Genomic DNA, 11176 nt, shown 5'->3' on the forward strand with positions numbered 1-11176 from the left:
ATAAAAAAAAATGCTATACATGTATTTCTCATTTAACCATCACAGCAATCTTTGGAAATAGAATTATCCTCCCTATTTGGCAGATGAGGCAGCTAAGCCTTGGAAAGGTTAGTTTGCAAAATACAGAACTGGCTGGTCAATTTTGAATTTAGATTTTTCTCAAAATCCCATGCCCTTAATATCTTCATGTCATGCCATCTCCCAGAACATTCCAGGAGGAAAACTTTCAACGAAGACTACAAAAACATTCGCTCATTTCCTCATTTTGTTATTTCTTCATTTTTTTTTTTCCTTTTCATACTCTTATGATGGAAATGATTATGGAAAATGCAAAAACCACTCACTGAGTGTTTATCTAGCTTTGTAGAAATCTGCTGCTGTCCAAGTGGATGTCATTTGTACCTCTGTCACTATCCTTTGTAATTCCCTTGCAGGAAAGGATCCTTGCTGGGTTGGATCCTTCAGTTTGCTTACATTGGAATTTTGGAATTTTGATTCATTGTATTCTTAACATTTCTAATGCCCTGATATCTGAAGTGAAGAGTGTTTTTAGTATAAATTGTGCTTATCTAAAATAACAAAATCTTATAACTACAAATCCTAACCACTTTAACCTAAAAATCTTCTCTTCGGGATCATAGCACTGTATGACTTTCTAATATGTTTCATATTCAGTTTTCCTGGTGTGTAAGTTCTATAGCTTCTATAGTTTGAGGCTAAAGAAAATTTCCAGCAAATTAAAGAGTACACACATACTCACCTGATAGTTTGTTTTGATGCACATGTAGTTCTGGTAATACAAGTGGTTTATATTGGTTTTCCTTTCCACTATAAACTAGATTTTATTTGGTAGTGATGTGTCTTCTTGTTTGTGTTCAAAGGGCAGCCATTCTACAAAAGTGGAAGCTGTGGTCAGAACTCTGATGAGAATCCACCTTAGAGACCCAGGCGCTAAAGCACTCGTCTTCTCAACGGTACAGTCAACGTTTTCATCCTGAGTCTTAGCTCGCGCTGGCTTTCTGTCTCTAATCAGTTTATATCTGAGAACTCATGTTTAATGTTCACCCTAATATAGTTGAGATTTAGAATTACTGCTAGATTTCCCATGTTCGTTTTTTTTTTCTGTCCATAGGATAGAATTATTTTTAGAGAAATTTGGTGGTGTTTTACAAGGCAATTTCTATAGCTACATTTCCTGTTAATATGTTTTATGGGGAATTTCTAATATTAATATGTTAAAAATTAGAATCTATAACCTTGGAAGTCTCATTTCACAAGTGAAATTGGTCATTTGAGAAAAAGAAAGTTAAAGTAACCCACTGAATAAAATACTGAGTAAAAATTCTAGTTTTTATTTTTAAAAGGTAAGCAACTATATCCATTAAGCACTCCATTATTTATTTTCTATTACTTATGTTTATCTTAATTCAGTTCCCAAAGACACCCATGTCTTTTACCCTGTCTTTAACCAGCATGTGATTTAAAACAAACGGGGGAGGGGGACCACTTCCAATTTGGTAGTATGAAATAATATTGATGGAACCACATTTGAAGGTTTGTTTTTATATTTTCTTAATTCTGAGGTACAAAGTTATTTAGATTTAGTCCCTTTTCAACTCCTTTTTATATGAAAGCTATATGTAAATATTTGTTTTCTTATTGTTTTATGTGTTCTAGTGGCAAGATGTATTAGATATTATTTCAAAAGCCCTCACTGACAACAACATGGAATTTGCTCAGATCAGTCGTGTTAAGACATTTCAGGTATGTCAAGAAGATTTTTCTTGCTTTTGGGGCGGGGCAGCGGTTGGATTTAGTTGCAAATTGAAACTGCTATTCATAGCTTACTTGCATTTATTGTCTTGTGTAAGGGTTTCAGTTATTGATTCATTATAAAATTAACATCAAAAGCAAAGTAGCGAAACTGTAATTATTTTCTATCCATTTATACCCATAGCAAGGTCATTTTTTTTAAAGATCTTCTGACTTGAGGTTGTTTGCTTCTCTAGAGGAAAAGATGGCCTATGATACACCTGTTGAATGGACAGGGCCCTCATGCTGGGATTAGGTCCTCAAGACACTGCCAGGCAAAACTCCATATGGTCAAATTCCTTATGCTACACTCCGCACAACAACAGGCGCACACCCTAAGAGACAAAACCAGAAAGAAGACCAAGTGAAAACGTAGCAGATTCATGTCTCTGATCTCCTCCTCACTCTGACACACTCTTTCTCATTCTCTCTCTCTTTTCTCCAAGCTCATGTAGTTTAATTTGCATACATCACGCACATGTATCTTGTGCTTCCACTGTATCAGAAAAAAACAAGAGAGTTTATGTGACACTTCTCCTCATGAAGTCAGGCAACAAGTTTACATTTTCTAAAATTGGTGATTTTACATTTTATTGTCTTAATTGTTACATTTCACAATGACCTGGATTCTATTAGGCTTCTTAATATGAACTACAATATACTGCTCTTATTTTTAAGTGATCCAACTAAAATTTAAATGTACCTTTCTTTTCTTAGGAGAACCTTTCAGCATTTAAACATGATCCTCAAATCAATATTCTGCTGCTGCCCCTGCACACTGGTTCTAATGGATTAACTATCATTGAAGCAACTCATGTTCTCTTGGTGGAGCCCATATTGAACCCCGCCCATGAGCTTCAGGCCATTGGAAGGGTGCACCGAATTGGACAAACAAAGTAAGGACTAAAATTAGCATCAGTTACATTTGCTTCAAGTTTCTAAGATACAAGTCGGTAAACTCTTCATTTATGTTCATTATAACCTATTCATTTTTAATCACTTATTTATTAAATTTTCAAGTATATGACCAAAAGACATTTTGAGATTTCCAACTCTCCCTCCTCCAAACAGCAAATCCCCGAATTCTCCCAGATTTTTGTCTTCCCTCCTTCAGTCTACCCTGATCACTTCACCAAAACAGTTTCTTAAAATATTTAAGATAGCTGCAGAGTTGAAGGCATCCATCATGACTTTGAGAAGAATTGATTTTTGATTGTCTAAAGTAGCCTGTATTTAAAAGAAGGCATAACTCATTCATGACTCCTTTTTAAATTCTTCCCCTTAGAAAAAGACAGTCCCTTGGGTCTATTCTAAGAGGTAATTAGATTTAGTTTAGGCCCAGCCTAATACTGGGCCCAAACCTAGTGGTGTGTATTGTGTAATATCTACTACTTTTATTCAAATATCAGAATAGACAGTTATCCTTCATAAGACCTCTCAGATGTATTACCTCCTAGATGTTAGCTGCCTTGAATATTTAAAAAAATGCACACTGAGTTCTCATTAAATAAATATTGAGTGGCAACTATTTGTCACTCGTTACACTAGATACTGAAGACTCAAATTGAGTAAGACATAATCTGCTCCCCCAAGGAGGTCACTGTGTAGTACAAGAAATATTGCAGTAGAGTGTGAAAAAATAGAAGTACTATGGTAATAAAGAAGGGAGTGATTGGTTGTGCCTAGAGAGTCAGGGAAGGCTTCATTAGGTTGAGTCTTGAAGGACTGATTATTTCAAAGCTGGGCTGAAAAAGGGTACTCACACAGCCAAAGAGAGTTGCATGTACAGGAACACAAGAGATAAACACCATGATATTTCCAGGGACTAGAAGGAGTTTGGAATTGCTGGGGTATAGAGTATGTGGAGAGGAGTGACAGGAAATGCCATCTTATATGACATACTCAAAAAACTGGGATTGCTCTGTAAGCAATTGCCAAGAGAACAAATGAGGACTTTAATTTTCAGCAGAAAAGAGACATGTTCATCAAACAAACCTGTAGTAAAATATGGCAAAGTAACATAACTGTAATAAATGCACTCTTGTTCTAAGTACTATCAAGTGTCATTTAAAATGCAGCTTTATCTTATTTGGTTGGTGTTTTGGGGTTTTTGTTTTGTTTTGTTTTTTTCTTGTATTTTTAAACATTGCTTTCTTATCAGTGTTTTCCAAAGCATAGACTGGATTCAACTCAGATGTAAGACCACAGTCTAAGAAGGCCATTCAACACTACCTGACAGTCCTACTATGCTTCTCTAGTAGATAGATTTTTCCACTTTCTGAAGAGACTGTCTTAAAAGTCTTCTGTAACCACTGCCCCACCGATGACAGTCTTGCCTCATACGTAGAAAACAGATGACGTCCGATTTGAAGCATCTCATCTTTTTATCACCAGCTTGAACAGTCTTCCTGCATCAATACCCACATCATTCAGTAAATTTTTATTGAACACCTTCTGAGATGCCCTCATGGAACCTAAATTCTAGTTACGACAGTTGGTAGAGACAGATGGTAAACAATAACATAAGTGAAATATATGCTATGTTAGGAGCTGGAAAAGTAGAGCAGGGTAAGGAGGATTAAGAGTGCATTTGGCTAGGGGCCCCTGAGTGGCCCAGTTGGTTAATTGTCTGACTCTTGATCTCAGCTCAGGTCTTGATCTCTCTTTTAAAAAAAAAAAAAGTACATTTGACTGAGCAGGATAACATGAAAGATTTTTTTTTTTTTTTTTGAGAGGGAGAGAAAGCGGGGTTGGGAGCAGAGGGAGAGGGAGAATCTTCAGCAGGCTCCATGGAGCCCAGCGCGGGGCTCCACCATGACCTGAGCCAAAATTAAGAGTCAGAAGCTTAACCCACTGAGCCACCCAGCATGCAAGATTTTTATGGGGAAGTTAACATCTGAACAAAGACTTGAAAGAGATGAGAAAGCCGTGCACACGTCATGGGGAATAATACTCAAGCAGACAGCACACTCAGTGCAAAGACCCTGTCAGGAGTATACCTGGTATGTTTGAGAAATAGCAAGAAGCCGGAGTTGCCAGTAGGAGAGGGGCTTTTATAGGGCCTAGAAGGTCACCATGAGGACCTTGCTTTCACTGTGTATGAGATAGGGAGCCAACAGAAGGCTTTGAGCGGAGAAGCAACAAGTCCTAACTTAAGTTTTGAGAGACTCATTCTGAGTGCTCTGTTCAAGACCAGGGGAGTAGAAGCAGGGAGAACAGTTAGGAGGCTGTTGTGTAGTCCTGGTAAGAGTTAAAGGTGACCTGGACCATGGTAGCAACAGTGGAAATGGTGAGAAGTGGTCAGCATATTTTAAGGGTAGAACCAATAGTTATTGTGGACAGACTGGACATGGGATGTGAGCAAGTCAGGGTCAATGCCGTGGTTTTTTGACCTAGACAACTGAAAGGATGAAGTAGCCTTCAGCTGAGGTGGGGAAGACTACAGGGTAGAGCAGGTTTGGTGAGGGGAAAACAGAAACTTATTTTAAATAGAAATTTGAGATATTTATCTGATATTTATTAGACAAATGGAGATAGCTATTCTGTAATTGTATATATAAGTCTCGAGTTCAGGAGAAGTCTGTGCTAGAGATACATTTGAAAATCAACAGCATGAAAATGGTATTTTTAAGTCACAGGACTGAGTGAGATGACCTAGGGAATAGGTGTGGGTAGAGAAGAGGACCAAAGACTGGACTCCAGAGCACATCAAAGTTAAGGGCTGTGGGAGAAGAGAAGGAACCAGCCAAGGTAACAGATAAAGATCAAACAATGAGTTGGGAAGAAAACCAGAAGAAAGAGGTTCCTGGGAGTCAAGTAAAGAAATGTAATTCAAGAAGGATATGACCAACTATATTTCATGTACTGTTAAAATGTCAAGTAAGATAAAGATTGAGAATTAACCCTTAGATTTAGCAGCATGGAAATCAAAACCAGTTTTGGTAGTGATTTGACTATAAGAGAGAATAGGGTTTTATTTATTTATTAATAAACACTTATCTAACAGAGAGGGGTTAAGTAACTTGTCCAGGGTCACATAGCTAGCAGAAGTGGTGGCGGGTTTCAAACACAGCTGCTCTGCCTCCCCAGCCCCTCCTTTTAAGCACAGTGCTCTGCTGCCTCTGCATCGCTGGTAGGACTCGGATTTTGAGCAATTTTGCTGCAAAGAGCAGAGAAAAGGAAGAGCATGAGATGGAGAGGTTTTGTTATTGTTGTTGTTTCCTTTCATGTGGGAGAAATAATGGAGTGATTCATTAGAAACGGAGGACTAGTGAAGCAAGAGAGAGGAGAGAGTGCCAGAATAATGCTCGAGTGCAAGCCTTGCTTGTAGGAAGGGGTACGGATATTTCCTCTGTAGCAATAAGCAGGAAGGCACAGTATGTTCCTTCCCTTTTATTACAGTGGGAGAAGTGTCCCTTTTCTTTCAAAAGCCAGCCATTCCACTTGTCATGGGTCCCATCCCTTCTCAAGGACATTGCTCTTGTAAGACATGACCACATAAGTATGGCTTCATATCATCTGTCTTTAGAAACCCCCCTCCGTTCCACCTCCACCCTCACGTCCTTCCCCCTCCCCCTCAGCCTTCCTGGTTGGGTTTTTGTCCTCACTGTGCCACTGAAATGAGCTTCATGTTATTGACTGACTTCTTGCCAGTGGTCCCTGAGGGTTTTGTACTCACCTACACTTCCTAGATGAGCTTATCCAGTCCCAGAGCTTTAAGTAGCATTTATATGTGGATGACTCTCAGACATACATCCCCAGTCCAGACATGCCCCTTCAGCTCCTGTCTCAGACTCACATACCCAGTTCTGTTGCTTCACACATATCTGGATTCCACCTCCCCTTGGATACCTAGATAATGGAAAACTCAGGTTTAACATGGTAAAAGAAAGTGTATTCCTACTGCACTCCCACCCACCCCCACCCTCCGCATGTTATAATCTGACTCTCTCATCTGTAGTTTCTCAGACCATAAATCCAGGACTTTTCCCTACTTCCTCTCTTCGTGCCACACATCCAAACCATCACTGAAGTCTTGCCAACTCTACCTGCCAAAGATATTCCACACCGTCTGCTACTTACTGTTTCCACTGATAAAACCAGAGCACAGCCCACCCTCTTACCTGGACTCCTACGGAACTCCTTAACTGGCTTCTTGGCCTTCACTTTTGCTACCTAACAGTCCATCCCCCACGCAGCAGCCAAAGGGATGTCTAAAGTATAATCCAGTATTAAGTCAAATCACACATAAAACCCACAGATGGCTTCCCCTCAGTACCACGATAAAATCCAGATTCCTGCCATATCCCTCCAGACCCTACGTGATCTGCTCCCTGCCCACTCTCCAGTCTCACTTCTACTCTCTACCCCTCCGTTACAACACACTTCTGCCATGCGAGGCTTCTTTCTGCCCTTCGAACATTTTAAGCTTGTTCCGAGCATGTTCTCTTCCCAAGAGCTTGCATTTATTTATTGTCGCTTCTGTTTGGATGCTCTTTCTGCTTCTTGGCTTAGCAGCCTCATTCCCATCAGTCATGTTTCAACTCAGATGTTAGCTTCCTTGTGGCGTTATCTGTACCATCCAGTTTATGTGTTTATTGTGTCTCCCCTCATTAGAATGTTAGTTCATGAAAACTAGTTTGTTTTATTCACTGCTGACCGCCCCCCTCCCAGCTCCTTAATCAGTATCGGCCACAGCAGGTGCCACGTGACTGATGAATATAGCGTATAATATGTGAGGTCTTATTTGTTCTCATTGGTTTTAGATGTTTTTAAACTTATCATTATTATGTACCTTCTAGACCTACTATTGTACACAGATTCTTAATTAAGGCAACAATAGAAGAAAGAATGCAAGCAATGCTGAAAACTGCTGAGAAGAGGTAGGTAACAATCTCCTACAAGCCGATGGGTGTTTCCTGTTTATATAAGGTTATGCATGTGTTTGGGACTTCTTCACTTAGATGACCAGATACTTTTTAAAAGCAAGATAGGACATTTTACCTATCTAAAATTTCCCAGTTAATGCTCTAGACATCCTATATTTGATTTCATTTATTAATAGCGTTTGTAAAGTTTAAAAATATTTAAACTGCCCTACATTTCTTTGCCATATTGGATTACTTTTTAAAGAAATCTATCTTTATGCCCATCCTAAAAGCCTTAGTCTGATATCTGTAAAAGGAAACTTACAGTGTTGCTTTATACATCACACATGTTAGTCACATGCACATAGGAAGATCTGGACTTAAAACTCAGCTGGTGATTTTGATATTTGTTCCAAAGGCAGAACAGAAGCAGAGAGACCAGAGTAGCCTTAATTTTAAAAACTTAACTTTAGAATTATAAAACTTTCTAATATTTATTCCGTAATTTTCTTCCAAGTCATTTTGAAAACATAAACCAATGCTTTACTACATCCTTACGAGATAGGTATGGTTGGCAGATATGGAGGAATGATTGCCTTGGGGGGATGTCTCTGCAGAGGCCCTGTGCATAGCAAAGACACAGTTTGAAACCAGAAATCTCCTTCCATTGGTGGTTTATGGGAAGGAAAGAGTCTACCATGAAAGCCATTTTCATCAGACATCAAGGTTTCTTATTGTTGATGTTGTTTCCATGTGTAACAGGATTCAGCAATTATAGTTACACTGCTTAAATAAAATAGCATTTAGAAGAGCTATTGAAATTCTCTTGAAATACACTAACTTTGGGAAGTAAGAAATTCTAAGGTGAGAGCCTTAGCAGTAGTTGGCATGGGTTTTGTTTCTTTGTTTTAGGAATTGTGGAGAGAAAAGACATTTTATAACAAAGCCTAAAAGTGTTATACAGAAGTCTTCACTAATTTTGACGAGATCTAACAATGATCCTATCACTGACTTTGTTCTTGGAAGTTCTTGTGCCTCACTTACAAACACTGATGAGGAAATATGTTTTTATAAGAATATTCTTATATCATTATGTCTTAATATTATTATAGGACAAGAGCAAAATATAACACAAATGTAATCATTTATTATTTCTGACTCTACTCACTTGGAAAATCCTACAGTCACACGAGCTCATCGGTGAAGCATCCAGAGGCCTCCGTCTTAACCTTGGCTGATCTGGCAGACCTGTTTACCAAAGAAACCGAAGAACTTGAATGAAGTACACTTGGTTCAATCCAGACTTTAATGTATTTAAATTTTTCATAGCTTATAGAGTAAAGTTATAAGTAAAAAATCCAGTAGATGTCAGTAAATACTGTTCTTCATTGAATGAATTTCTTTCTTTTTTTAAGTTGTATGGCATCCTAGTAGTTACTGAGTTCTTTCCAATTATCTTGTTTCCAAAAGATCTATAAAGATTTTTAATTTTACACTCCTAATAGAACATTTATTTTTGTCCCGAAGAATATCTATATCTGATGAGGCAAGGGAATTAAGAGAGGTAATGTGTACTTTTCTTTTGATAAGATCAGTCTTAAAAAGAGATGAAGTAAGTAAGGGAGAGAGTAAACTGGTCTAGTTTCATACCACCTAGTATATTTGACCCACTTAAACTCAGTTTTGGAAGGGCCTTCAGTTTCTTTAGCACATGATTCACCAATACCTTGGTAGTAATATTTTAAGTAGATGGTGAATTATATTAACTCCTAGTTATTTGAGTAGCTTTAGACTATAACTCCATGCATAGTAACTTTACAGTAATACAATTCCTAATAATAAGTTAATATTAGACAAGTATTTATTTTCTCTGTATGTTGGTATTAAAAATTGAAACATTGAACACTTTTCTTATTTCTATGATGTGTTTAAGTAATGTCAGTGTAAGCAGTGAACTTTAAATAGCATTTTAAGTGTATCCATGTTTATCATAAAATTATCTAAACTGCTTTCTCTACTTTTAATTTTCCTTATTGTTTTTACATATTTTAAGATTGATGTATCTGTAAATATTGCAATTTTTATAATTTTAGTTCTTAATCATTATAACACGCAGGTATGACAGGGTTTTGCTTTTTTTTTTTTTTAATCATTATTATACTGATGTCTTGGATTCTTTTACTTTCCCGTGTTCTTCGGAAACTAGACTTTTAACCACTAGTATCTAAATTTGTGATAATTTGTTATTTTATTTCACTAGGACTTATCTCAAGGACTAGTATTTGATCTTTGGAACAAGAGAATGTCGTATTTACATAAGCAAATAATTGCAACCGGTAACAACTGAGTGTTTCTTCTTCTGTGAAGAATTAATGGACTTTGAAATCACTAAATAAGGAGTAGCTTGTTTTATCCTAGCCATTTGATGTAATACAAATGTTCTTGTTTTGTTTTCTTTGAGCCTTCAGAGTTTTAAATGACCCTCAGGACTCATTAGCTCCTACTTAGCTGCCCAGAAAACTGTAATAGAAATATCCCTTCTATCACATTTGTCCAAGAAGCTTTGGTGCTTAGTTAAGGTGCATTTTCTTATTCTAGGCCTATAGGGTGACATAATTCAACTGAAGAAAACACACACACATTTTTGGTGCTTATTCTTCAGTTGGAGGAAGATATGCATTGATTCTTTTATATGAAATTAAACAAAACTATTATTTTTGTAGCTCTTTACATATTATAAAGAGCTTTCCTGTACATTCACATTTAGCTTTAATTTGCCCAACAATCCTATGAAGTTGATATAACTAATATCATTCCTGTTCAAAAGTTAGAGAACCAAGGTTCAGAAATACAGAGAACTGTGTTTGTGACACATAGCAAGGAAACAATGGAGCCCAGGTCCCCTGACTCCCAATCTCATGGTCTTTCTCTAAATCTTATGTCATGCTGATGAGATTCAGAAGGCCCGTGGTTATAATTTAATGATGAGCATATTTCAGTATTTTTGTTTGTTTCCTAGTATTCCTTTTTGAGCTAAAGTTTTAGGGAATACAATTTGATATGCTTCGATTTTGTAAAAAAGGAAAAACTATATATATATATATATATATATATACACACATATATATATATATGTATACCTATCTGTATTAGAGAAAAACTGTTCTTATTTATTTCTGTAAGATATCATTAATTAAATAAATATTTTAGTGGAAATTGAAATTTGGGGATTTATTAATTTCTGAGCCATACGACATACAGTATATTTTCTTGTTTTTTGTTTTGGTCTCTCAACAAAAGGTGTCAAAATTGTTTATACTATAGAATTCTGTATTTTATAGACATTTATTATTTCTTCAAAACAGTTGTAGCAGTTCTTCCAGACAGTTGTTCAAAACAAATACAGGTCTAATCCCCACATCTTCTTGGCTGCAAATAAAGGACTTTCTTGTTTCCTTCTTCCATCATTTTATATTTTCTGAACTATCATTGTGCTC

The 11176-nt window shown here is 37.0% G+C and overlaps 1 protein-coding gene across 5 annotated transcripts in view; it reads left to right on the forward strand.

Annotated features, from left to right (window-relative positions):
• The window catches only part of SHPRH (SNF2 histone linker PHD RING helicase), an 89832-nt gene extending 79048 nt beyond the window's left edge, over positions 1-10784 (forward strand). For 4 of the 5 annotated variants that reach the window (XM_032407715.1, XM_032407717.1, XM_032407718.1 and 1 more), the window contains 5 exons: positions 882-974; positions 1678-1764; positions 2530-2708; positions 7614-7694; positions 8864-10784. In XM_032407715.1, coding sequence (XP_032263606.1) covers positions 882-974; positions 1678-1764; positions 2530-2708; positions 7614-7694; positions 8864-8960 — 537 coding nt within the window. In that variant the 3' untranslated portion in view covers positions 8961-10784. The remainder of the gene's footprint in view (positions 1-881; positions 975-1677; positions 1765-2529; positions 2709-7613; positions 7695-8863) is intronic. The other variant, XM_032407716.1, reaches the window with a different exon arrangement.
• Positions 10785-11176: the final 392 nt, after the last annotated feature.

Source organism: Phoca vitulina, unplaced genomic scaffold (genome assembly GCF_004348235.1).
Source record: "Phoca vitulina isolate PV1807 unplaced genomic scaffold, GSC_HSeal_1.0 scaffold9, whole genome shotgun sequence".
Lineage (NCBI taxonomy): Eukaryota > Metazoa > Chordata > Mammalia > Carnivora > Phocidae > Phoca > Phoca vitulina.